At 40.0% G+C, this 27,929-nt stretch overlaps 1 protein-coding gene across 1 annotated transcript; it reads right to left on the bottom strand.

The window, feature by feature from the left end:
* Positions 1-2,446: 2,446 nt before the first annotated feature.
* HABP4 (hyaluronan binding protein 4) lies at positions 2,447-26,275 on the bottom strand. The gene is made up of 8 exons (XM_062624551.1): positions 25,950-26,275; positions 16,864-17,011; positions 15,831-15,992; positions 15,567-15,638; positions 13,478-13,561; positions 6,854-7,022; positions 5,005-5,184; positions 2,447-3,104 (listed from the first exon to the last, which is right to left on the bottom strand). Exons 1-8 carry the CDS (start codon positions 26,239-26,241, stop codon positions 3,048-3,050), a joined length of 1,164 nt encoding a protein of 387 aa, XP_062480535.1. The 5' UTR covers positions 26,242-26,275; the 3' UTR covers positions 2,447-3,047.
* Positions 26,276-27,929: the final 1,654 nt, after the last annotated feature.

The following is a 27,929-nucleotide window of genomic DNA, read 5'->3' as shown; positions in this document are numbered from 1 at the left end:
TAGAGAGAGATGAATTCCTTTCTTTGGAAACTTACTGTGATTTATGTTAATCTAAAACTCAAAGCTGAAATGCAGTAGTTTTTCCTACACCACTCACTACAATAATCCTAACAGCAGAACACCTACCTTGTAGTAGTGCATTAGAGAGTAATATGAGTAAGCAACACAACTTAATCTTTTCCTAAGACACATGCCATGTTCTGCTAGTGTGCCATGTTCTACTATTGTTTATATTTACAACTGCTACTGCTTTATATGAGGGAGTAAAACTAAACCAGAAGTAACTTAGCAGCAGACGTGTGCTTAACAGACGCAGCTATTTTGATACCTTAAACATGACAGATGACTGAGATTTAACAAGTTTTCCTTTCACAGCTAGGCAAAGGAACTGGATAACTGTCACCACTTTCAATTTATAATTCCTTCTCTATACTAAGACACAATCAACTCGAAAGTGTAAGCCAAATTCAAGTCTGACAGACTGAAACAGAAAACTGTCACAGCTAGCTGCTTTAAGACACTGTTGGTTTAATTAGCAGTACCCAGCTACAATAAACCTCATTTTCATACGGTTTTGGGTTGGGTGGTTTGTGGGGTTATTTTCTGGTTTTTGCTTGGATTGCTTCATTTGTTTTTTTTTTTAATTAGAAAGTCTTAGAAACAGCCCTTTTTTTTTTTTTAACTGGAGATTTTAAACAATCTCCTGATCAAACGCTGATTATACAGATATACTTTGACAAGTCCTCTAAAGCAGTCCTCAGAGACCCCATTGGCCATTCTATTTTGAAAAGAGAGATCAAAGTTAGGGGAGGAAACAGTAACTTTGCAGGAGCAGGAACCAGGCTAAGAAACAAAACAGTGCTTTCAACCTTCCCAGAGAACAGCCAGAACTGAACCAAAGGCATTACACCTGACTCAGCTCAGTAGCATAATAAGGTTTCAAATTTGTCGTAGAAAAAGGAAGGGCTGCTTTCATTGCTTTCCTTAACAAAAAGGAGGTGTTTGTTAAAGAAAAGCCTACACCTTCAAAACACAATGGGAAATGGAGGTGAGCCTTGCAAAGGAGCGCTCCACACCTATACATACTCTTACTCCTGCAAGCAAAAACATCAGTAAGAATTCAGATATGTTCTTCCCTGTCCAATGGTATAAGGAGAACAGGAAGGGAAGAACAAGCAAAAAAACTTTCAAGACCCCCACAGATAAAGTCACTTCTGTTCTACAATCATGAAACTGCCATTTTTGGCAGAAACACCCAACACCTATTAAAAGAGCAGCAGAAGCAAAATATTAAACTTTAGTGATTTCACGTAGTAGCTTGCTCCTAAAAGGCAAAACAGTCATTTACATTATTCCATCCAGTTCAGTTAGTTGAAAAGTAGGAGCATGGGTTCCTCTAAAACCAGCTCTTCTTTTGCCTTTGCACAGTTTTATTACAGGTTGTCTGAGTATCTCTATGCCACTACAACAAGCAACTTGTGGAATTTGAAATCTCACATTATAACTCATTGTCACATCAGTAATTTAACTGTAAAAAAGGTCCTTTGGGCAGCACTACTTCACAGACCATCTGTCTGGAGCATTTAGAAAAGAGTCAGTAGTCTTTCTAGGACTATTATATCCTACTCTGTAAACCCTTCCCACTAAGATAAGTTTCTGAACACTCGTAAAGCTCACTCATAAGCAATAGGTTTTTTAATTCATCTCATCCACTATTTGCTTGCAAAGGAGACTGCCTCGAAGTGACACAAAACAAAGTGAGGCAGAGCACAGGAAAAAAAAAAAAAAAAAAACCAAAACTTTATATTCATCTGCTTTGCCAGCAAACAGAAAAAATGAGTTCAAGTTGAGCAGGCATTTGTAGACTCCTTTGAGGCTGACAGCTATATCCAAAACATCCAGTGTGGCTGTCTTCTCATCTCTTTCCCTCATCACTTTTGGCATCACATTCTTGCTACTCTCACATCCCTGAGAATGGCTCTGAGTGTCCCCACCCTGTTTGACAAGGAATGTTAGGGTATGTGGCTCAAGTGAGGAAGTATGTTAAAGCTGCAAGGAAAGGATATCCCCCTCATCCCTTCTTGTTTGTGTGTAAGGCATGAAACATTGTAGTTTGTAGTCAACTCCTGCTAAAATGAAATGTTTAACAGTTTAGTTCTGTCATTAGCTAAATGTTCTTACTATACTTCAACATCTTCAAAGGAGTTGCAGATTATATCTTGTTACTGAAGTAAGACTGAGGTTAACTACTAGTTGAAAGAATCTGCAGCCTTAATTTTAAAGATCATTTCTGCTTACAGAGATGCTCACTGTTTTGGGCAAGTAAGATCTGCTGTTTAGATTGGTTTGGGTTCGGTTTTGCTAATTTTTCATTGTTGGCTTTGGTTTGCTTTTTTTTGAGGGGGGGTAGAGAGGTTTTTGTTTGTTTTGGGTTTTCACTTTGTGGTGGGTTTTTTGTTTGTGTGGTTTTTGGGATTTTTTTCAGACTGGATCCAAACAGCAAAAGCTCCAATCTGCTTCTCTGACTTGTGAAAATAATACCTCAAACCAAAACCAGTGAGCCTTTATCTGCTAAACTCATAAAGAACTGCAACATATGATTGTGAAATATACTCTTCACTCAAAGAAACAGGGAAAGCAGGTTTCAAATACACAGGGAAATAGAGTCCCAGCTGCAGACCATGTTTGTGCAGTTTACACTTCACCATGGTTCACATTTCACCATGGCTCACATTTTCACTGTGGAGAACTTAACATAATCTCTATATACACATTTTTAAACACTGTACTCTTGAACTTCATTAGAAGCCTTGTAGTCAAGGACTGTAAGCCTTCACACGGTTTTCACAGATGGAAGCAGACGCTGGACTGTGACAAGATCCCAGTCCACCAGTGTCTCTAGAACCCAACACCATTAGCAGACATCTGCAATCATTCTACATCTAATACCCAAACAGCTTTTCCAGTTGGAAGAGATTTTATCGGCACCCACATAAAACTGGTCCCTTCAGAGACTACACTGAGATGTCACCATCCATGACTGTTCTTCATGCCAAAGCTGGAAAATCCTCAGGGTCATCAGGATTTGGAGCAACAAGCTCCACCTACAAAGTAAAAAAGAAAGCCTTATAGAAAAATGAATGCATTTCAAAAAAACCTGACAACTATAGATAGGTATTTTATCCTGAAAAGGGTTAATTTTTCTTTGTATCCATCACTATCACAGAAACACTACGTATTTATTCTCAGAAGTTATGACTACTGTAATGTCTTCAGCATGAACTGATCCACAACCTGAGGAGGACCATAGGATCACAAGTTCTGCAGCACTGAAATGAAGAAAAAAAAGTAAAGCAACCTTGCCCAAAATACTGTCCATTTTTAGTAGCTGCATTATCATCTTGTTACATTCTGAGGCTACTGCACATATCAGATTGTAGTTTTAAATTCTATGCTGTGTGCTTAAAGAGCCTTTTTCATTCCGATGAAACAAATGCATGAACTTGCTTCTGCATTATTCTATAAGTTCCCAACCTTAAACTACTTGACTCATACTAGACAGAATTAAACCAAGACCTTCATTTAGCAGAAAGAAAAAGATATTCTTTTTCAGTGCACAAATGCTGCCTTGTTTTTTTTTTTCTTGAAAGAAAATGATCAGTAGAGGTTTTTTTTATGGTTACATTGAACACTTGTCTCATTCTGTAGGATGCTGCATGACCCCAAATTTACTTACTGATCTCACTCTCAGTAATCAAACTATTACTGTACCATACTGAAATTTGCTGTAAGTGATACAAGGCTTCTCATTTTAATTATTTTTCAACTTATATAAAAACTCATTTCAGAAACAGATCTTTATTACATCCTTTCCTCTAGTTACCATTACAGCAACTAGTAATCAGACCTTTTGAAATATATATGTTAAGAGTTGTGAGCCTGAACCAGTATTTAATTTTGGGTCAGGAACTCAAAATAACCAGGTCAGCATACTATGAGCAGGAATTAGAAACAAGTCTGTCACTACAGAAATCAGTAATTCCACAGAAAAGGGGGCAGGGACACACACACTTGTTGAGACAGTTTAGCTTAAATAATTAAGCTTTAGTCTGAGTTGCTTATAGTATTACGCTGTATGTATACAGCATAACAAACTGTACATAGAGTTTAGTATGCCATTTGCTTAGCTTTACTTGCTTAGCATGAGCAGCTAGATTTATTGAAGCCTTAGGCCATAAACTATGACTTTTGGCTGGAACAGAGTTAAGTTTTCTTAGTAATTTTTCTAGTAGCTAGTACAGCACTGTGTTTTGTCTTCAGTGTGAGAAGAATGTTGATAATACACCAAATTTAGTTGTTGCTAAATAATGTTTATCCTAGGTCTAGGACTTTTTTTAGCGTCCTGTGCTCTGCTGACAAGCAGACGCACAAGTGGGACAAACCAGAAGATAAAGAGGCTGCAGCCATCAGCAGAAGCTGCAACTCAACAAGATAAGAACAGTTAACAGCCTGCCTGTATGAAGACAGAGAAAGAATACAGTAAGGTGTTAGAAGACCCCACATCAAAAAGTCACCATTAGACTAAAAAGGCCCATGAGGGGTGGGTGAACAAATCACAAGGGTATATTTGCCCAGGGATTTCTTTGTTCAGGGCCCCTCTACGGAGACACCCAGCTCCAGCTGTCCCTTTTGCTGTACCACTCAATTATTGAATTATTTTTTCCTGCAATTGAACAACTGACACTCTGCTGCAAGAAACCTGGGACAGAGCCTGAAGGAGGAAGTGCGTGTGTCCGAGAAGTCAAATAGGGCACCCACCAGGTCAGTGGAACCATCTGCTGCAGAGGAACTCCAGTCCTAGCAGTTTAAGTCTTGGTTGGTGTGTGTGTAACTCCTTGAATAGTGTGTGAATGTTCAGGCAGCAGCCACTCTCCTAACACATGCACACCAACCACCAAGAAAAATCCCCAGGCAAGCAACAAGAAGACACATAAAATCCATTACCATTACTGCTGATTGAGGTCTTCTCTCCTCAACTTGTCTGCCACGACCACCACCTCGTGTTCCTCTTGATCCACGGCCAGGGCGAGGAAGACTCCCGAAATTAATATCCAGCCGAGATGTTATGTCATTCACTGGTCTTCGGAAGACATGAGAATCATCTTCATAATCTTCCTTTTGCAACTAAAAAAAGAAATCTGGTTAAAGCCTATAGCTTCCACATACAACCTTCTCTCCTTCCTGCTATGTACATATTACAGACCAAGCAGCAGATAAATCACGACAACATCTAGAACAGAAGACAGGCCTTAACTTGCACAAGGTTGTCTGAGGTGAGACAACCGTAGCTTCCCAGGTAGCTGGGACAGCTCCTCATTGGCTCAGATTGATTTTGTCCTGGCCACAAAATCGTTCATTATCAGCTCTGTAACACTGAAGAGGATTTCCAGTACTATCTATGAGGATTTCTAATGGACAGGGGAATAAGGCTTAAGCTTACTCACTTCTACAATTATCTTGAAGTAATGGTTAAAAGGCTGCAGTAATGCACAGTATCTGGCTACTAAGCAACCTATTAGTCTGTCTGCAGCTATGAGATCACTGTTGTTTTAACTCTGGATATTTCTAGTAGCTGTAGTGGATGTAAGATTACTTCCCATCATAATTCTAATGTGCACTATAGTAACAATAACATATACGTATAAACTCATTCCATACAGTGATAAGTCACTTACTTTATTCAATGTCTAATGCAGGGATTTGACTTGTCCGTGCTACGCAGTTCCCCACAGCTCTTATTCTATGTTCACTTTGACAAGGTCCCTTGATACTACCAGACAAGAAACTTCATGGGCAAAAAGAACAGAAACTTGCATGCACACCTCATGTACTTCCAGAGTCTTTTCAAAGCTTGTGAAAGATATTCACTCTACCCTTACCACCATATCCCTCTGAGAAGGATGAAGAGGATAATGACAACTGTGACTACCAAATGCCATGCTAAATAGAATGCAGGCCACTTCAGTATTAGCGTCTGTCCCTGGAAGTGCTCAATGACCTGAAGCGATTGAGGCTTAAAAAGCTGTAAGTTTTGATATTAATATTATAACAAGACAAAGGACACTATGTGTATCTATACATGCATGCAGTCATTAAAAATTCCATTAGGCTAGACTATTTTGACATAAAAAATCTGAAATCTTAGGAAGCAAGAATCTGTGAAAGAAGTCTCCCCTCTCACCCTAATCATATAAAAAAAACCAAACTAGATGTTCCCCCTAAAATGGCAGTTCCAGTAGAATCATGGATAAAAGTTAGGGAAAGAGGAGGGTTGAGGTGTGGGGGAAGCACACTGCTATAGAACAAGCTCTCCAGAGTTACTTCTAAGAAGCAGGACCCCAAAAGTGAAAGATAAAAAGCAGTACTAAAAGAATTTATGTATTCCAATTAAACCCAAGTTTAATATATACATGCAAGTGTATACTGGCAAGTAAGCTAAACAGGATTCAAAGTTAGGGTAAGTAGTGTTTAGCAAACACAAGTTTCTCTAGCAGCACTACCAGAAATCTGCCTAGGTGGCACCAGCAAGGACACAGGTTTTATATTGCTAAATGTGAGCCATACAGTAGCACAACTTGATACATTTGTAGACAAAATAGGGGTGATGATCTGAGAAAAGAAAATGAACAGACATTAAGTTTAAAGCAAGTTTTGAGGCACATATGTCATTACAGTAATCAAGTTTAGATATTGATTTCTAGGCTGTTCAGAATGTACTAAAGCTAGTAAAAAAACAATAGAGACTGTTTCCTAATTCTGGGTATAAAGCAGGGAATTCTCAGGCAATGCTTACGGGGTTGCTGTATTTTGACTTGTGAATCACCACTGCTCTGGAAGGAACAATGGATTCTGGCTTCCGAATGTTGAATTCAGGCTTTGGTCGATTCCGTTGCTGAAGACTTTTCCACTCATCTAACGTCATTTCTTGAACTACTTCTTCCATTGTCTCTCCTTCAGGAACTCTAGAGATTTATAGTAGTAAAATAAAAACCATTAGCTTGCAACATGCCAGGACGAACAAAAACACTAAAGATACTGAACAAAATATTTGGATTATTTCTCATCAAATTACTATCCTCAATTTCACTTACTCCCCATAGTAACTTAAAGTGCGAGTCTTACATTAATGTATGTTGGAAAATCTATTTAATCGCCTGCTTGAAATTACTCATATGAACAAATGCTGTCTCCAGCCTCCTGTAGTAAGTTCTGGTATTTATCCAGTCTCATTTTAAGTTCAAGCACTTCAGATTCTAGACAAAACCAGTCTGTCTTTTGATGTAACATATTCTCTACCCTACTGTTTAATAGTGAATCTATAATTTTAAAACTGTATTAAAATACCCCAATTGCATGGCTTGTACTGCAGTGACTTGTACTACAGGATGACAATGAGATAGATTCATGTTTCAGTGCAGCTTTCAGCCACGGTGCTCATGCTGAAAGCTGCACAAGATCTTCTAGGTAATTATTAACATTTTCTTTGTTAATTTCATAAAATGCTTCTTTGATTTCTTTTGTCAGATGTAGTAGCATACAAGGAGACAGTATTTATCATCTGCAAAACTAGGTTAACCCTAGTCCAGTTTTAATTGGTCACAAAGTGCAATAATGATGATATATTCAAGGAAAACACATGGAACACATTGGAGTCTGCCTTGCATATAAAGACAAAAGTCCAAGGCTTTGTCTGTATTCATAAGACAAAATACATAAGTCAAAACTAAAGATTCTTCTCCACACATCAGTGCTTGACTACCCTTCTGCCATTTTTCTGAGGCTGATCAAAACCAAGTTGCCCAGAACCATCAGCTATTGGAGTACACTATGGGTGCAGTGTACTGGTATTTGAGGAAAGCTGTCTTCTACTAAGTAGCATCACATGCAGGGAACACAGCTCACTTCATCATCATAATTGTTTGCTGAGAAACAAGTCAAATACCATGAACTCCAAGAAAACCTACACTGATTACTCCTAGATACTTGAGAAACCATTGCTTCCTTTTCCCACACAAAACTGTTACACATTGCAACAGCAGTCAAACTTGGTTAAGTATTTCCCTAACATTGATTTTTCCAGCAAACCCTTTCATAATTAGGTCCCTTCTAGTAGGAGAACTATGTATTTGGTTTTCCTCACTCAATCACAGTTCTAAGTCATGTTCTAACAAATGCTGATGATTTTTCCAATGTAAATACACAGCTGATCAGATGCAAGTTGTAAATTTATTTTATCATGGAAAGACACAGAGTCAAATGACAGTGAACTGTGAATTTTGCTTCTGAAGTTGTACAAGCACCCCATCAGAACACACACATCTGTTGGAAGTGTTCTGTACATTTAGAACTAGCCTGTATAAGAACAGGCCTGCTCCCTCTTGATATTTCAGAGAACAATCCATTTCTTGCAATTCAAAATGACACAGTATCTTCCTGAATAATACAGCATATGACAGGCAGAAGCAGAACTGAACAGTAATTTGGGTTCTAGAATGAACACAGTTTTAAATGCAGTTTGCAGAAAAATTAAATAAAAAATATGCAAGTCCTGTACTATATGCCTACCCTCTGACATGCCTTCATGCCCTGCTCATTGAAAATTACAGCTTACATGAACCAGAAGCTAAGGGTTAGAAGACTGGTAAGCAGTTGTAGTTCTGTACAGATTAAGAAGATCTGAAACTGTATTACAAAGACTGTTAAGAAAAAGAACTGGTTTAGTGGGTTAAATGAAAGAAACATAGAGGTGATAGATTCAGCTGCTTCTCGAAAAACACCAACAGACAGTGTTCCATGTGCAAGAGCCTTAAGAAACAACTGCACCCCAAACGTTCCAATTTGTTGTCCTCAAGAGTAAGAAGCCAGATAATTGTTTTTTCATTAATTATCTGAAGCTTCAGTTTTGAGAACGGGTGCTGGAAATGCAGGACCAGTTGCAAGCACCCAGAGGAAATAAAAAGAGAAATTACACTAATAAAAAGGGGTTCTATGAAACCGGTTTAATTTCTTCCTAAGCCACTACCCGTGGTACAGAATCAATAAATGGCGTATCTGAACTTTAGGAAGTCTTTTGTCATCCTCTCACATTAGGTTTTCACCATGTTAGGGAGACACTCAGTCCTTGGTAAGAGCTGTAGAAAGATACAGAATTGGCTGCAACAAGTATATGAGAAGGAGTGGTCAATTTTTCAACTTGCAAAAGAAAAACAAGCACCTGAGTGGAGCTACGAGGCCAGCTCTGTGCAGTTATCAGCAGTGTAATTTTCTAAACACATTTTCTACAGCAAGAAGCTTGTGAAAGAAAAGGGCAATAGCCCAAGTGTTTAAGAATGCTGAATGACTGACCTTAGCATTTCAGTGATATGAAATGCTAAGGCTCAGTAAGTAATTCCAAACCAACCAACCAAAACAACCACCACCTGCAAGTCCCAAGGACAGGCAGAAATACATAACTCGAGCAAAAGCATCAGCTATCCAAACACAGAAAGAATAGCAAGGCAGAAGCTCCAAAGGAGGGACCCCAAACTCCCCAAACCATGCAAGAATATTGACGTTTACCCAGTCAAACTGAACTTGAAATCAACAGTATTTTTCTCTTCTGCAACAGTGTACTATCATAAAGAGATACAGTTTTATTTGGAACACATGTCACTGCTGGTAGGGTGGAACAAGGTCTCAAATGAGTAATGTCTTCTATGTGGAAACAGGCAGAAAAAGTCCAAAATAGAACTGCAAGACAGATAGATCATGTATTTTAGACCTACACGGGAAACCTTTAAAGAGATTCTGAGGAGGAAACATGCATAACAGTAAAAAAGAAGGAAACACATAACAGTAAAAAATAAATGAATTTTTGCACATTAATGGTGTTTCTCAGGAGAAAAACACCCCAAACACAGCAATTTCTATTTTCAAAGTATTGGAAAGACCAGCAAGGAACACCAAACTATCAGTAGAAGACATTAAAGTCACCTAGACAGATATGAAAAGTGGCACACATATGTCTGGTCATACCTTAAGTCACCAAGATCCATTTTAGATCTAAATTTCTATGATTGTAAGACAACACAAGGACATTTCACTACACAGCAACTTGACTTCTCAAAAAAAAAGTATTGCTTTGATAAGTAAACATCTACAAAAAAAAATGACCACTTACCTGTTCTAAAGGAAATACTAGTGGATTTACACTGCAAATGTCTGTTTTTTCAACCATAAAGAATGGTTTGATTTTTACTCCAAAGGATGGCTTCAACTGATAGGTTATTAGCAGTACAAGTGTGCTTTAGGTTGCTAAGACTCTCAAGGGGAAACACCTCCCACTAGTGAATCACAGCAAAAGGAACCTGCACATTACATTTTGGTCAGAGACTTGATGGCAGCAGGTTATTCTGGGCACCAAGCCTGCATGGAAGTGCACTCAGTGCATGACTTTCTACCTTGTAACCTTACGTATTTTCAGTAACTGCTTGGTGTACATCTTCATTAATCAAGTATGCCACCAAACATGCTTACAAAATATTGTGAGACACGTTAAGTGCAGCCTCTGGACAAGGGCAAACTGAATTCACAGTGCAAGCACATACCGAAACACCAAACAGGACTCTTCAGTAATGGTTCCTACAGCCTCACTGCTTTCAATGGATGACCATAAACCTCTACCTATACCTTGTTTACTGTGCATTCCTTTCCAGCAGGAACCACTCTATGTGAATACAATAACATGCAAGAGAAATGTCCATGGCATTCAGCTATATGGCTGATTATTTTAATTAAAAATAATGATAGCAGGTCTTTTTCAGAACGTTTTTTCAGATTCAGATATACAAAGTGAATTCTTACTCAGTTTTTACCAAGAAATCAATTAGATCAATCTTTCCTATTAGACACAATCTACAGGAGTTAAACACGGTCATACCAAGCAGCAACTGTACAAGTTAACTATAGAAGCAAAACATTGAACCAAATCCTGATGAAGAGCTGGACTGGTCTGTAGATAGCTGCCTGTCACTCCTAAACAACCAACCAAAAAAACCAACCAACCTCCCACCACCCAACCACCAAAAGAAACAAACAAAACCTCCAAAACCAAACAAAGGGTAAATAGCCCTGCAAACTTGAAGACAAACTTTTGAAGTTTCCTATTAAATGACCAGAAGAATATTCAGCTCCACCAAAAAGACAGTCCTGTGTGAAGAAGTGCAAGAAAGCCCCGTAGAATAAATACTAACTCTGCAAACACCTTTGATAGGAATTGATCAGGCTTTGTCATACTGAGTAAAAAGAAAAATCTATTCATTTGAATTACCAGTCAACACAAGCATGTTACATTGTTCAGACAGTGAAGACAAGCTCAACTGAAAGCACCTGTGAGGAAAGCTTATACTGCTGTGTACTTGTACATTCTATACTTACTGCTTGCAGCAAAAATACCCCAACTTATTAGCATGGAGTTTGGGATACTATAAGCAGAAATAGATATTGTTGATATATTCAAGAAAACGTGAAGATATGAAAAAAAACACCCTTGATTTATATCGTAGAAGAATTAAAGAAACTTCTTTATGTCTTCCCCCCATTTCTTTTAAATGGAAGCAGTTACAATAGGAAAGAGTGTAAAAGAAGAAACAATCCAAGTCTTCCATCTCTTCCTCAATGCAAGCACAAAATTGCAATCAAGCTGTAGGCAAGAAAAGGATTCTTTGGAGTCGCTGCATTTAAGAGTCAAAATGAGAACGATCCTAGCAGTAGCTTAAGCAAACACACATCCTACACCCCAGTATTGAGATTGTAGCAAAAGCAGAAGGTAACCTAGTTAGAATATTTTGATGAGGTGTTTTACCTGCCAGAAGCCAACACCTCTGGAGAGCAGAGGCAACCTAAACAAGTAACACCTTAAAATACATCCACCAGTTCTTGTTTCTTAATATTAAAAGAACAATTTAAAAATATTCCACCTTGTTAAGGTGTATGCCATACAATCCTTCCTAATTACCTATGTGATATTCACACATCTCCTATTATAAAACACATAGTCAGCAAGCTGACACTATTCCCACAGGTAAGTGCAATGAGGTATATGCAATTTGTATTTTGTATACAGATTTCTAAGTCTTCAGGACACTATTTACCACACTGGAAACATACACAAACCAGAACTTTGTACTTGGAGGTTACTTGCACTTTTTAATCTTACAGATTTCAATGGACTATTCCTAAACAAAGATTTCTTTAAAAACATGAGGAGGAGTAAAATCTCTAGAAAGGTTCACAGTCTGACTGAATACCTATTGATTCCTGAGAAAGCGAAAAGAATTAAAGGCAACTGGAAGAAATATCTGACTGAATCTGCCACTTTTCTCATGCCTTATGCTCTACAAGGGACTGACATCAGGATGTATCTACAAAGAGCCTGGAGTGGAAACACGTTAAGTCTGAAACAAATAAAAAGTACTTGTAGCTGACAATTAAACAAAACCAAACTGAATAACTGTTCTCATATTTAGCTAATACCGTGCATTTTTGATAGTTTATGTACATTATGCATCCAACTTTAAGTTAGTCTAGATACAGTTTTCTGGAAGCCCAATCAGTTAATTTCAGAGACAGATTTCCTCCTATATAACTGTTCATTAAAAGCCAGTTTAAAATTTAAAAGAATTGAAACTGCATCAATTCCACTTCTTACAAGAAATTAACAAAGCCACTAATAACTGGAGCTGCACCACTAGGTCAGAAGGACCTATTCACCACATGCTATTTGATTATTCTTTGAAGTCTTTTACTTGGACAAGACTGCCCAGTTACTTTTTCTTATGGCAGTGTTTATTTGCTGTAAATTCTCATTGGACACTGATCATAATGAAAGTCAGAAAACTGGTAGATTTCTCTCTCAATTTCCCTACTCCTAAGGCTCAGTGCAAGATTATTTCCAACAAGTTTCAAGCTCTGCAGAGGCCCTTCATGAATATGTGACAACGGCATGGTAGTAGTGACTGATGAATACTGACTTACAGAATTTTATCTTAGTGTATTTTGATTGTGTTTGTATGATTGCATAGGCATCTTCAATCCTTTTTCCTCATAGAACTTCAGAAAGCAGGGTAGTTTTTACAAACAGGCCAAATTAAAAGGAAACAGGCAATATATAGCTCCTTCTTAAATCATCACCAAATCTTAGGAACTTAAGGATCACTAGGCAACCAAATGCAATCTGCAGCTGTATAAACCAAGCTTTTGTGAAGAATTAGAGATGCATTTTCATGATTCACACATATAGACAAAGCTTTTCTATTTTTAAGTGTGTAGTAGCAAAACTTCACAGTTCACATTTCAAGTGTGTCTCCCAATACAAGTGTATCAGTAAGTCAATTGGGTTTTTTGCATTTATAAAGAAAATACTGTAGTGAGACTATACTTGTTCAGAGACTCTCCTCCAGATGCCCCTGGCTGCTCATCTGTTTTTGCAGTTTCTTCCACAGGAGCAGTCTGTTCCATCCCACTAAAATGGTAAACAAATAAGCAAAAAAGAACAATAAACAAATGCATTAGAAAAAAAGCCCTTGCTGATCCATACACCACTTTTTCCAAGAATTCCTTGAGACAGAAAAAAAAAAAAAGAGGAAAACTCCTCTAGAAACATAAGCAGAAAGTAGACCTACTAAGTGACTAGTGAGGCAATATCCTGGGTTCAGCAGTAGCAGTCATTTTTCTCCTTCTTAGTAGCTGCTGCAGTGCTGTGTTTTTGACTTTCAGCCTGGGAACAGCGCTGATAACACCAATGTTTTTAGTTGCTGCCCAGTAATGTTGAGTCTGACCAAGGACTTTCTGAGTCTCATGCTCTACCAGGGAGGAGGGGAAGCCGGGAGGAAGCAGAGACAGGACACCTGATCCAAACTAGCCAAAGGGGTGTTCCATACCACAGCACGTCATGCCCACTATATAAACTGGGGGCAGTTACCCGGAAAGGTTAGATCACTGCTCAGGTTGGGCTGGGTATTGGTCGGCAGGTGGTGAGCAGTTGCATTCTCTTCCCTTGTTATTTCCCTTATCATTATTATCATTGGTGGCATCAGCAGTGGTTTGTGTTATACCTTAGTTACTGGAGCGTTCTTATCTCAACCCCTGGGAGCTACATTCTTTCAGTTCTCCTCCCCATGCCTCCAGGAGAGGGAGGAGGAAGTGGGGGGGGAGTGAGTGAGTGGCTGCATGGTTCTGAGTTACCGGCTGGGCTTAAACCACAACAGGCAACTAACAAAACGAGAAGCGTAAGAAAAATCTGATTTCTGTGTACTATCAAAATAAGTGAAAAGCATGCATGAAGACAAAATAATTCAACAGTAAACAGTAACACCAGTACTTGATTACAGCTTATTACTGGTGTTTGGGTTTGCCTTTTTGTTTCTTCTCTACTATTAAAATGGTAAAATTTATACTTGTTTTTTTCCATAATATGGACATAAGTTACCGCTCTCATTTGACAGTGAACAAGCACTTAATTTTAAATATGTATGCCTACTAACAGAATGAAAGAAACACAACTCTAATGCATCATTGAGCACAATTAAGGCACAGACATGCTTTCTGAATTGTTTAGACAACTCCAATTTAATGCCTCTTCTACCACACACACTACATCACAAGAAAGCATTGGCATCTCATGTTTGTATCAAGTTCTGACGCTACTCAACTAAAAAAAAATATAACGGATCTTAAATTTCTTGTATTTTATGAAGTTCACACAACCTTCCCTGACATCCTATAGAAGCTGGTTTTGTGATTTTGGTCAGCTAGTTTTGTGCTGTCACCACAGAACTATGTTAAGTTAGTTGATCCTTCATTTTGAGAAGTAACCTAACCAATCTTTTAGTAAGAAATTTTATAGAAGAGATGGAAGTTAGTACAACCTTTCATGAGAATGTGGAATATTGTCTGAAAATTATTATCCATCGAGGCTGTATTTTTCAGCCTTTTAACCAGATTGTCTGAATCCACCATTTAAGTTTAAAAAAAGTTTGTGGGTTGTTTTTTTTTTTTGGTTGGTTGTTTTTTTATTTACAATTTCATGAATCAGTGTGCCTACGGCTACAGATTTTTGCTGTAAGTTCAAAGTGCTGCCTTTTCCCTGTCCTTTACCAGCCTTCACTTAAAGAGTTCTACATATATATAAGAACAAAAGCTACTGAAAAGAGTAGCGTATTGAGAAAAAGTCATATTGAGACTATTGAGAAAAATCATAGCTCATTTCAGCTAAAAGATTTGGCCCCCGTAAAAAAAAAAAAAATGTTGGCAGTCTTATTTGAAGAAACATCACCCATGCCTTTGCTACAATTTAATCTCTCCAATATGAAGCAGGTGAGGCCAGAAAAACTGCAAAACTACATTCATCAAAACAACTAATAGAACGCAAGACTCAAAATGTACATGAAACCACTGAATGGAACATGATAATATAAGACGGACCATATCAAATGATGATCTATGACAGGCACAAGTTTATCTTTTACCTTGTATCATCTTTAACTCTTCTCCAGCTGTAAGCTCCACTTCCAACCTTTTTGTCAGCTGCTTTCACTCCTCTAGAGAGAAAAGAAGGGTTCTGTGAGTTTAAGAGCTTGTTTTCATTAGGACCTCAAACTAAAACCAGCACTGACTTTTTGCCAACCAACCTGGATATAGAAGAAAGGATCAGAATATACAGGAGACACTACTGCAGTGCTGGCTGTTGCTTACTTGTACACCAAATAAGAAGCAGCACACAGAACACTTACATTTTCACGTTCCTGCTTTGTCTTTCAAACTCCCATCTTCCTCTCTGATCAAAGTCATCAAAACTTCTACTTATTCCACTACCTCTTCCTCTACCTCGCATTCCACCTTCTCTGCCACAACCTCTTACTGGCCTTTCACGGTGGTCTAATCTTTCAGTTGATCTAAAAACAAGATTTCTAGTCAGATTTTTGTTCAGACAGAACAGTTGAAGAAAAAAAATTGCATGGTTGTATTTGTGCAGCTGTGAGAGACATCAGGGTGTTAGAGCTACCACTCAATGTTTAGAGCAGATCTTTACACAGTACAGTTGTGTTAGTTTTGTCACTAAAAATAGATATAAACTGAATACAAATAACAGGAATGGAAAGTTCAGCTGTTTATTGGCAACACTGAAAACATCCAAGAAGTTAAATAATACATTATAAAACTGTCAAATCGTCATCAGCTTTATCAGTCAATAGCCCACTCTCTAAACACAGACTCATATGCAACTGCTAAAAATTTCAGGGAACTTGTTAAATACCAACTATTGTGACACAAAGTAAAAACAGACATGCTCCCAAGCATTAAGGGTTTAGGTGGGCTTTTATAGTACTTGTAAGGAAAGCAAAATGGACATGCATTCACTATCCAGTAGTGAATAGTACAACAAAAGTTTATTTTCAGTTTGAACAGTAAAATCCATTCAACTTGGAGCCTGCACCACATGTTCTGCAAAGCTTGAATGGTATGAGAGCTCAGACATGAACATTTATGCTGCAGACTAGGAGTTAGGTTTTCACATTCTCACACTGTTCAGTTTTGCCTTATATTTCTAACATTTAACACAATCATTCCAAATCCATCTGCAAGGAAGCTGAAGTTGCAGCTCTGGTGGGCAAGAACCAATCTTTCAGCAAATCTACACATTAATGCAACCATACCTTTAAGTTACATCTGGCTACTAGATCTGTTTTAAGGTTAAACCTTTCCCTTCCCAACCCTGTGCAGACCCTCCACGAGGCACCTTACTTCTCCCTCTATGATATGTACCTTTCCACTGTAGGTTCCACTTGTCTTTCTGTTTCATTGGCACGATATTTTCCGAAATATGGTCTCTGTTCAGTTTTGTCTTGTTTCACCTCTGCTCTTCTGTTATTGAATCCTTGCTGTTCTCCCCAGTAGGGTGCTCGCTTCTGGCCTACACAAACATACACATACAGATTACTAACAGTTTAGTAGTAATTGAATTGCAGTTATCAAACTACGGACTGAAATGAGCTGATTACACCTTACAGTCTTCTGCAAGTCCACCCAAACCAAAAAGCACTTAATGTTGCCAGACTCTCCGTTTTAAAGACATTCAATTACTTTCCCTTTTGTATCGATCAGGAAAAAAATATTATGGATATTGACAACAGCTCACACATTTCCAGAAAAAAGATAGGCTACAGAAAAATCTCATTTTGCTCTCAGAAATGGAGAACAAAAACTGTTGCTCTCATGTTCTCTCAAAGATCTTGCTAGTGTACTACAGAACAAGGCAGAGAAGCATCAATGGAAGACATGAATTGCAAGACTGCTGCAGGAGCAAAAAAGGTGGGAGAAAGAGAAGGACTGTTAGACCTTAGTTGTCTGTCATAAGACAAGACACCTCTTGCCAAATGAGCTGAATTTAGAGGTGTGAGCCTGCACCTTTTCTTTAAGCTGACGGTTACAGTATGCAATAACCAGAAGAGGGTCACCTCCTTCTGGTACTTTTCTCTGAAATACAGGACCATTGACCTACATGAGAAGTCACTGGGTTTAAGTGGCAGAAACCCAAGCATTAAGTACAAAGACTCCAACACCACTAATTGTCAAAATGTCGATATATTTCAAGGTAAAACATATTTAAGCTTTTTGTGGGTTTTTTCAGCCACTGTCAGGGTTAAGGAGGAACAGGTTGGGCAGGGTGAATGCACAGAAATTGTGTATTATAGGAGAGAATAAACTGAGGTTATCCACTCAACCCATACACATATATAGTACATAAAAGAAAAAAAAGTCTATTCTACCACACAATATTAAGACAAAATTAATTCATAGCTCCACAGAAATGCCCTATAAGATCTCTGATGAAAGCTTCAGTGACAAGCATGAAGACTGTAACATCACCTTTAAAAACAAGGCCTCAAAGAATTACCCACTCAGCAAATAAGGTACAAGAATGATAAAACAAGTTTGTTATGCAGTGAGGACAGTCATATCTGTACACAAAGGACAGTTTTGTCTGTGCTGGAGAAGTAACATAAGCTTTGGTTTTCTTTAAAGTACACACCACTTGACATAAGATACTCCAGTAATTTTCCTCAAGGTTTGAAGTTTCTCAGCCCTCACAGCAACAAGCATACTTGCATCCCCAGAAAACTACAATGTATACTCCGGATAAAGGGCAACTTTTGAAACCAGTTTCTGAGTAAGCCTTTCAAACCAGGATGTTTCAATAAATAGCAAAACTTTAAAGTACATAGAATTGTACATGCTGTACATGTCTACTCTATACAGATCTCAACTACACCACCAACTATACAAGTGATAATTCCAAACCAGAATCTTGCTGTGGAAAGAGTGACTGATTTCTGACCTAATGTTTAATTATTTTGTTTGGATATGAATGCACAAGTGCAATACAGAGCACATTTTTATTTATTTTTCAGTTTCTCACTGGCTATCAGAAACATCAGTTATTCTAAACAGATTAACTTGGCAAGAATGCACTAGTCAGAGACCACCTTCCCCTAAGCACTTACTATTAACCTCAGTTACACCTTCCGATTTGAAGAGCTCCTTAAAACAAGTAAAGCAATGCCAAAACATTGAGGTGCAAAAGTAATTTTAAAAACAGTCTTCAGTTCTGTTACCCAATACCACTTAGAAGTAGTTCAAAGTCTTTTTGCCAGATATGCCAGTGTATTATGTGTCACTAGCACTGATCACGCTAGACACAACAGTCACCTCTACTCTGACTTCAGCGCAAGACTATTTCACTTTTTTCTAGCTGGTGGCTATAATTACTACAGATGGATTCTAAACACTAGAAAGGTGGCACTTATTACCTGTATAAAAACACTTTTAAACTGGTTTGACAGACATGCAGCAGTGGCTTAAAGCAGTATGCAGCAACTACACTTCACTAATAAGCCGAGTCACCCTCAAGGCAGAAGCTTGTGAATCAGTTCAAACACCAGCACACCTTTCAGCTCTGCATATAAAGGCAAACTAAACTGGAGTTTGACAGCAGTGACAGCATAACCTATTAGGATTTTAATCCTCTGCCATATGTCTGTCCCAGTGCAGGCTCATTTTTATTTTGGCAGCTTAAGGCCACCTACACTTTTTTCTTTTTTTTTTTTTTTTGGGGGGGGGGGAGAGGGAAAGGAAAGAAACCACAAACCAAGAATAAAAAACAACCACTGGCAAAACAAAATCTTTGTGGCAATGCCACAACAGCTTTCACTTAAAAGGAACTGGGCTATGCTTTGAATGCTCATTAACTACCTCTTCCAAGTACACCCTGATATTGTCTCCTTGTTTGCATATATAGCCTGGTATGCAGGTTTTCTTCAAACCAGGAAAAAGAACAACAAACAGCAACCCTCTGGAGTATTGTAGATCATCTGCTTGAGGTCCTACAAAGATCATGCTGAAAGCTGAAGGTCACTCTTTCAAAGCTACCAAGTTGAGCCTCTCTAAGGTGGTTTTCCTGGGTCTTACATCTGCAGTCTGTATTCAGCTGAAGATGTTGACCACCATTCCCCACTTCAACACTGCTTCCCTGGGAAGTTACTGCAGCAGTGCAGTCCGTCAGCTGAGTTGCATGTCACTTTATAAACCGAGGAATCAGAAATCTGATGCTTAAGCTGTTCCCCCAGACCCAGCTTCCCCACCCCAAGAACCAGCTGAACTATTATTATAAAGATATCTGTAAATACTAGAATGACAAGGTACTAGAACTAGGCTAAGGAAAAAGGTCCAGTTTTATGAGCCATTGGTAAAACTCTAAATCATACAGAGCTAACGTACTTTAGTTTTCACCTTCCCTACAACAGTACTTTACTATCAGTACTAGTTTTGTTTATACTGCAGCATTTTAATAGACTTTCTAGAGAGATGTTTTTAATAAGCACATATCACAGAACTCACACTGGGAATGAAAATTTTACTTTTAAGACCTGCATTGTCTTGTTTCTCAGACAGTGGCTATCTACGTATTAACAGATGGATTCAAAACAACACAGTGAAATCTAGCTGTCCTTGCACTGTTGTCATCTAGTTCTCACCAAATTTCTCTAACCATATAATCTGTCCTTCCACAAGCAAGACTTTTGCTTGGGAAGAGACAGTTTTTAAGGCTTTGTGTGCTCATGCCTCTTTTTCCTCATCTTAAAACTAAAAATTTTTAAAAATATAAAAAATAATAATAATAAAAAAATTAAAAGGTTGTGTGCAGTAAACCTTGACTTTGGATAAACACCACAAGAAGTCCATCTTGCAACTGCCATCAGTGACTACAAGCTAGATCAGGAATCTTGCTGTTTCCCCCATTCCTTCATGTACGGAGCACAGCAGGTGATGGTGGCAGCTAGCATGCAGTTCACAGGCTGACAGAGGTTACTGCTGCAAAGAACACCAAAGCCTTGCCTTCTGACCTAACATCCAGCTGACAATTCTTCACCTTCATGCTTTATGAGTCCTCACAAGCCTGAGACCAGCTCATCTCACCAAAACAGGTGACACTCTAACCAGTAAGACAATTCCATCAGTACTCCATTTCTACAAATGCAGCCTGGGATGAAGAAGTGCCAAAGAATGGCTTATTTCTATTTTGCTCAACTAGCCCACACAGGAACAGAGCAAAGGCAGAGTGTAGCTTTGATTCAGTTAGGATGAACATTAGACCAAAGAAAGTAGTCAGGCAAAAGACTTGATATATCTTATAGCATGTATTTGAAAAAAAGAGAAAAGCAATGACAAAATGCTTTCCACATGGTAATCTACCCTCAGAGGTTTTCGGAATTAAAAACTATAAACATTGATTTATGCAGGACAGATCCACAGATGGGCTGCCATGTCTTTACCTGGACTCCTGTCAGAATAGGTAAATGCTTTGATATATCAACATCACCCTACAGCAATAAGGGCCACAGGTCAATAATAGTCTCTATAGAAAAAGCATTCTTTCCCCTCATTTCACAAAATTTGACTTACATTATATCCCTTTATTTCTGCAAAATAAGAATCAATACTCTTTGCCTTCTCCAAGTCTCACCTGCAGTTCTATGCACATTCCTTTTGCATCCTCAGATATCTCTTCTCAAAACAAAGCCCTTGATTTAAATTTCTCCCAATGCAGAAATAATTCTCTAAGTTTAATTCATCACTCTAATTTTTTTTTTCTAGCTTTAGCGCGTTTGAGGTGAACAAAAGAGCAGACAGACTTACAAGACATTGGAAAGTAAGATTCCTTCAAAGGCATGACAATTCCTTTTCCATTTTCCCTGCTACTGCTACCCCAAGAATCCCCAACATTTGCTTCTTTCGGACATGGCAACTGGAGATAGACCTGCTGTCCTACTCTTTAACAGTCCAAATAACTTCAAGCTCTTGTTCATTAACTAAAATAGTCTGAATAAGAAAAATCTTCACATGGTAGTACAGTTTGCAATGCTGCCCCTCACCTCAATCAAAGTTCTCCCATACGTATTACTTTACCCTTACTGATAGTGAATTTCCTCTGTCATTTTATAACTCCTTTACAATATGTAACTTGTGTCATTGCCCTGTAACTCTTCTTCTATTGTGCTATACAACCTTGTACCAGCAAATCTTGGTTATTTATTGGTTCTATTTTTCTCTCATAGGTCTTTCAGCAAAGTCTTCCCACCCACCTACATACACACACACACACACACACACACACACACAAGAAAATAACTTAAACTGTGCTTAATTTTTTTCATTTCAGACAAGTTCCAGGTGCTTTGTAGATGTTAAAACAAAGCTAACAACAGCACAACCACTGGTCCTAAACTCAAGTCTCTCCTTCATCTTATTCCAAGACACCCTTCTTTCCTCTTCTTTCAGCTTAAATTTTAAATTGAAAAATCTGAGCCTCATGAAACAATTTAGCAGCAGTTCAGAGGAGAAGAAGAAAGTACAAAAACCAAACAGGAGTACTGCTCCAGTTTGTCTGGAATGAGGGCAAGTGGAGAAATAATTCAAGGATCTCTGTTATTAATTATGGCTGCATGCAAACACACTGCTTCATTATCATCTCAGTAACACAATGATACCTATACATGTACAACTCATCTTCCTTTACAGTAAAGCTGCATAACTGGAAACAGTAAAAATAATTCACACTCTCAGGGACACATTTTTCTAAACTTGAGAGTGCAGCAGATGTAAGACTGCACAGACAATCTTATCTCCTCCCCTTCGCATGTGTGTGTTCACATGATTTTGATTTCAAACTTCAAGCTATTAATTTTGTAAACTAAAGCATGGCTAATTATATGATTTGCAGAATACTACAGCAGTATCTGAAAACACACACACAAAAAGGCTTCAGCTACTGCATATACCACACCAAAAAGAGACACATGCAGTTAAGACTCCATTCTGTGGTACATTCTGGTTTCATGTGTGCCAGTACTCAATCACAGAACTGCCTACTGCAGCTTTCCTCTGGGCAACCTTATGACTATGTAGCTGAAAGAATGCTATTGGAAGAAGTTATTTCGAATATGAAAATTGCAATCAGTACAAGATAAAATTCCCCTGAAACATTCCATGCCATATTAATTTTTAAAACAGTAGCTAAAAACTCAAACATACAGTATCCAGTATTGCATCTAAATGTTACACAAACCATCAAATTTACATGAAAGAAGAAAAACTTTTAGAGGTATCAGCAACAAATTTTAGAGATTTCAACAGGAAAGGGCTTATTACTGCATGATCAACACATTTAATTTGCCTGGACTGGTGAAGAATGCAAACTCTGCAACTGGGCCTTTTGAACAAAGAGCTGGCAAATGCAGTTTGGCCACTGTGCTAAGAATGAACTGAGTTAAGAGTAAGAGGTACAATTATAAGAGCTGTAGCATCTACAAACAGCCTTTACCCAAATCCTTACCATACAGTATAAAAATCACTGAACACCACAGTCAGTAAGGGAGAAAGAAATACATCATATATATAAGGAGGAAGTTCTTTACTGTAAGGGTGGTGAGGCACTGGAATGAGTTGACCAAGGAAGTTGTGAATGCTCCATCCCTGGCGGTGTTCAAGGCCAGGTTGGACAGAGCCTTGGGTGACATGGTTTAGTGTGAGGTGTCCCTGCCCATGGCAGGGGGGTTGGACCTTGGTGATTTTAAGGTCCTTTCCAGCCCTAACTATTCTATGATTCTATGTTGATTAAGGTGAAAAGGACAGGTTTTGATGGGCTATGGAATACGAATCCATTTTCTCCTTAAAGACAGATTCAAAAATAGTTGTGCCAATTCATAATAAATAGTTTGGATTCTGCAAGTCAAAGTACTGGATTATCTGGCAAAGTCCACTTGGGAGGCTTGTTTCAAACTGAAAACATCTCTAGAAAATAAGTAAAAATTCCCCTAGAAAAGGCAGTGAAGAATTAACCAAAAACCAAACCAAAAATAAATATCAACTCACAGAGCTTTGTGAGTAAACCTTCCACTCAAACTTCAAAACCTAACACTGAAAGAAGCCTCTCAGACTACTGTAAAAACTTTTCTCTATTTCAAGATCAAAGACTAGGCCTGCTTCAAGTCTCTCTAAAGGTAAAGACTATTTTGTTCAGATTTAATATGCTGAAGAAATAATAATAAAACAAAAAACTGTGAAACTTCTAACAAGACTTTTTGTAACCCAAAAAAGCAAAACACCCAGTAATGTGAAAAAACAGTTTGGAGGTGGTCCAATGGAGGCCCATGAAGATGATCAAAGAGCTGGAAAGGCTGCCCGATGAGTAAAGGCTGAAGGAGCTAGGTCTCTTCTCCCTGGAGAAGGCTCAGCTGGGGGACACATCACAGTGTTCCAGTACTTGAAGGGCAGCTACAGAGTGCAGAGAGGATGAAGGCTTCTATCTTCACAAGAAGCCATGTGGAGAAGACAAGGCCTAACAGGTACAAGCTGCATGAGGAGAGTTTTCATCTATTATCAGAAAGAAATTTGTAACAATCATTCACTGGAACAACTCCACCAGAGCCATGGTGGAGTCCCCATCACTGAAGGTTTTCCAAATGCAATGAGACAGGATGCTAGATGATCCCTTCTAGGCTGCCTTTCCCAGGAAAGGTTGGACCAGGCAGTCCTTTGAGTTCCCACTCCACCTGGCTGATCATTTTAAATTAGCAAGCAACCAGTTAAAACAAGGCATGTGTGCCTCATCTCTCTATATGAGAAACTAGGTTTCTTAATATCAAGGTAGTAGAAAACAGTCAAAACCACTCCACAGAGTCACTGTGTACTATCATAGAATTACACTCAGAACCTGTGTGCTTAAGATAGCTATAGACAAGTGGAAGGTAAAAGATGCTCTTCACATACTTCTAACACTCCTGGCAGGTTACCAATAACCACCAGCTCTTGTTCAAGAACTTTTTCATCAAAACTTGAGACTTTGAGGTTCACTGAACAGGCCTCTTCACCTCCATTTAATACCCACAGCAAAGTATCCCTTAAGTAAAATAGGCCTGTTACTAATGTGACTGTTGGTCTTACAGGCAGAGATCCATGACAAAGTCACATAACAATCACAGATGAATCTCAAAAGGCAAGTTTCATACCACTGTCCACAGGGACAGTGACAATTTAAGATCATCCTCTGCAAAGGTGAATCTTAACCAGTGCTTATGTGGCACTGAAAAAGTCTCTGATGCACAAGGTGAAATAATTGCTGTTGGAACAGTGTAAAACTGTAAGTCTAAGAAATAAGAACTGATAACACTGGCAATGTCTTGATGGAGCAATAACCCAGACTGAAAGGCCACATCTTTTTCTAGGGAATTAAAACACACAGTTCAATCACTACAAATTTAACAGGAGGTTTTACTACAGGAAAAGATCGGTATCTTAATGTGTTAAGCTCCAATGCCTGCGGTAGGTGAATGGGAATTTACAACTCAAGAGGGTAAAACCAGAGTTTTTGGACACAGTGTGCAGAGCCAGACCTCAAATACTTTAGATACTGAATCCAGCAGCCTGGGGCTCAATACCAGGTAAGTAATAACAGCAAGACTCACAAGAAAAGAAGACTCCAATTGCGAGGAGACATTGCCCAGCAAAGCCTTCAGCTACAAAGAAAACTGTGACATACAAAAGCCGAATGGTTCCCTATTCCCTTGAAGAAACATTCTGCATTACAACCTTGCAGCTGACAAACAGCCTAGACTATTCCTCAACACCGTGCTAAAGAGTTCTTCTAGCAGGTAAGTTTTTATTCAAATGTTTGTGCAACAATGCAAGCTTAAGGCAAACTAAGCGCAGATTCCCGGGCATACTATAACCCCGAGGAAGCTAAAGTACCAAAAGACTCAGAAGGACCAAGAAAACAAGTCTGCAAGCATCCGACACCAAAGGTAAACGGCCACTGACGAAATGCATCATCAGGGATGCTAAGGGATGCTAAACCAGCAAGAAAACTACAGGTGCCGGGGTGGCAGAGTTAATGCTCTTTCATCTGTCTCTTACATCTACTTCCGAAGTTCTCGTTTGCTCTTCCGAAGACCCATTTACCTTCCGAAGCCCCCCCCGGGTAGGATGGGAGAGCTCCCACGACGGCCCCGCAGCTCGGCTCCGCAGTGACGCCCAGCTGTCCCTGTCTCTCCAAGGGGACTTTCAGGTACCCACTCACAACGACAACCCAATGAAATCGATCTTTTCATTACCGCAGCCACAAGCGGCGGAACGCCAGGACCGCTGAAGGGAGAGGCAAGGCAGGCGCGGGGCCAGCCGCGACCCCCGCCACGCTGCATGGCCCTCTGCCTGCATCGGCACCCGACTCCCACGGAACACCGGCTGCCGGGCCGCTCGCCCCGCCGGACCCCACATCCCCCGCCCCGCCGCCGTACCGGTTTCCAGCGGCCCCCAGGGCACAGGGGGACTCCCGGGCTGCTTGCGCTGCTTCTGGGACTCCCTCTTGCCGCCGCCCGCCCTGCCGCCGGGACCGGCTGTCCTGGCGGCTGCCGCCGCCGCCTCTTCTTGCTGCTTCTTGCGTTGCTGCTGGCGGCGCTCGGCCTCGCTCAGGATGTCGAAGGGGTCTGACTCGTCGTCCAGGAGCTGGTAGAAGCGGTTGGCGATGGAGCAGCCAAAGCTCTCCTGCATCAAGGCAGCCACCAGACTGTCCACCGTCCCCTGCATCATCGTTCCGGACAAGTGACCCTATCCCCTTCCCTACCCGCGGATCCGCTCCGGGGCTGCAGCTGAGGTGACACGCCGAAAACTACCGCGCCGAACCCGGCATCGGCTCAGCACTACCCGGGCCAACGCTCCATTGCCAACACCGGTGCCGGCGCCCCGCCCTTCACCGAGCCGCGAAACCAATGAAACTCCGCAGCTGCGAGAGGAGCCGCAACCGCCACCTATCGGCGGCGCCGGGCCCACCCACAGCGACACGCTCAACCAATAGCGCGAAATAACGGCAAGAGCGAGCGACCAATCCGCAATACCGCCTTTAGGCTTCGCCTCGCCCCTGATGTGCTGCTACGGCAAATCAGCGTGCGGCGCCTGCACCGTCAGTAATGGCGCACTGACCAATTGGGTGTGCTGCTCAAGGAGCCCGGCAGCAGCAGTTATGCATGAGCCGTGGCATTGCTCAAGCTGCTTTCGCGCGCTGCCCGTCGCTGGTAAGGGGGTGGCAAAGAGCCTCCGTGAGTGCATGCCTGGGCAGGCTCTTCAGTAAGAGTCTGGAATGTAATGTCTTCGCATAACTGTCTCAAGGGTCTTCTGATACAATCCACATCCACTAACGGCTGACTTTAATGAAACGCTGCACTGGGAGCTCTCTGTGCAACTCTGCTTCAAGCACCCAGCACGCTTTCACAATTTCACCTGGTATTCTCTCGAAGTGTTTTAATTGCCTCTTTCCGCTTAAAACTGCGGTGGTGTTGGTTTCTTAAATTGGTGGACGCCTGCCGGCATAACAGTTTACAAATGCAGCACAAGGGTGAGACATACAGGTTCTAGAGTCTAACACGGAAAGCTGCTCTGTTCAGCAAAACCAGCAGAGCCCCCAGGCCATCAGTAAGCCTCGTATGATGCGAGAGTGTACATGCAGACACCCTATGACTAGGAGCCATGTGGGTCAGTACCAGCAATGCCTGGAGTGAGCTGCAAATCCTTTTCCCAACTCTGAAAACCAACAGCACAAACACTCCTGGAGACTCAACAAGGTTCATGCACAGTGTTCAGTGGAGAGGCAATTGTGCAGGCAAACCACCCCTGCTGCCTCCATCAGCTACAGCAACCCCAAACACATGGTGTAAAAATCTCAGCCTTTCAGACACATTCACCTAAAGAATGCCAACTGCAGACGACATTTCTGTGGTTAAGCTGTGTTATTTCTGTGGTTAGACTGTGTTTTTATCCTCGTCATTCATAGGAAATTTAGCAGTTCCTCTATTACGATCACTGTGTATCCTACCTTGCCTCGAAATTAATATTATCCTTAGCACAAGTCCTTGAAAGTAAATCAGACTGCGCTGTGCTTCATAAAGCGGGATTAGAGATAGCACTGGCAGCATAACAACCACCTCCCTCTGTCTTGGAGTGCAGACAGGTCAAAATACACAGCACATCCACCACCTGTTATTCCGAGCCTCGAACATAATCACTCTATCTCCCCTAGCCTTCACATAGACCCACGTATGCAGGGCTTGCTTGCTAAAGAATAAAAATGATTTCATTATACTGTGCCCTCTTACAGCCTCATCCTCATTTGTGAAATCACAACGATGGCAGGGGGGTTGGAACTAGATGGTCTTTAAGGTCTTTTCCAGTCCAAACTGTTCTATGATTCTATCAATGGAAATAATGACAGCAACTAAGTTAGG

This window comes from Pezoporus occidentalis, unplaced genomic scaffold, assembly GCF_034315485.1.
Source record: "Pezoporus occidentalis ecotype Australia unplaced genomic scaffold, CSIRO_AGI_Poc_V1 ctg27, whole genome shotgun sequence".
Taxonomy (NCBI): domain Eukaryota; kingdom Metazoa; phylum Chordata; class Aves; order Psittaciformes; family Psittacidae; genus Pezoporus; species Pezoporus occidentalis.
Note: the sequence above shows the minus strand (reverse complement) of the source record. Positions and strands in the feature narration are given on the sequence as shown.

What these genes read in the sequence shown, in the direction of transcription:
- HABP4 (XM_062624551.1), bottom strand. Translation starts at nt 26,241, where the DNA reads ATGATGCAGGGGACGGTGGACAGTCTGGTGGCTGCCTTGATGCAGGAG. An exon ending in GTGGAACCTACAGTGGAAAG is followed by an intron (nt 15,993 to 16,863) that starts GTACATATCATA and finishes TCTTGTTTTTAG; the next exon opens with ATCAACTGAAAGATTAGACC. An exon ending in AGAGTTAAAGATGATACAAG is followed by an intron (nt 13,562 to 15,566) that starts GTAAAAGATAAA and finishes TTACCATTTTAG; the next exon opens with TGGGATGGAACAGACTGCTC.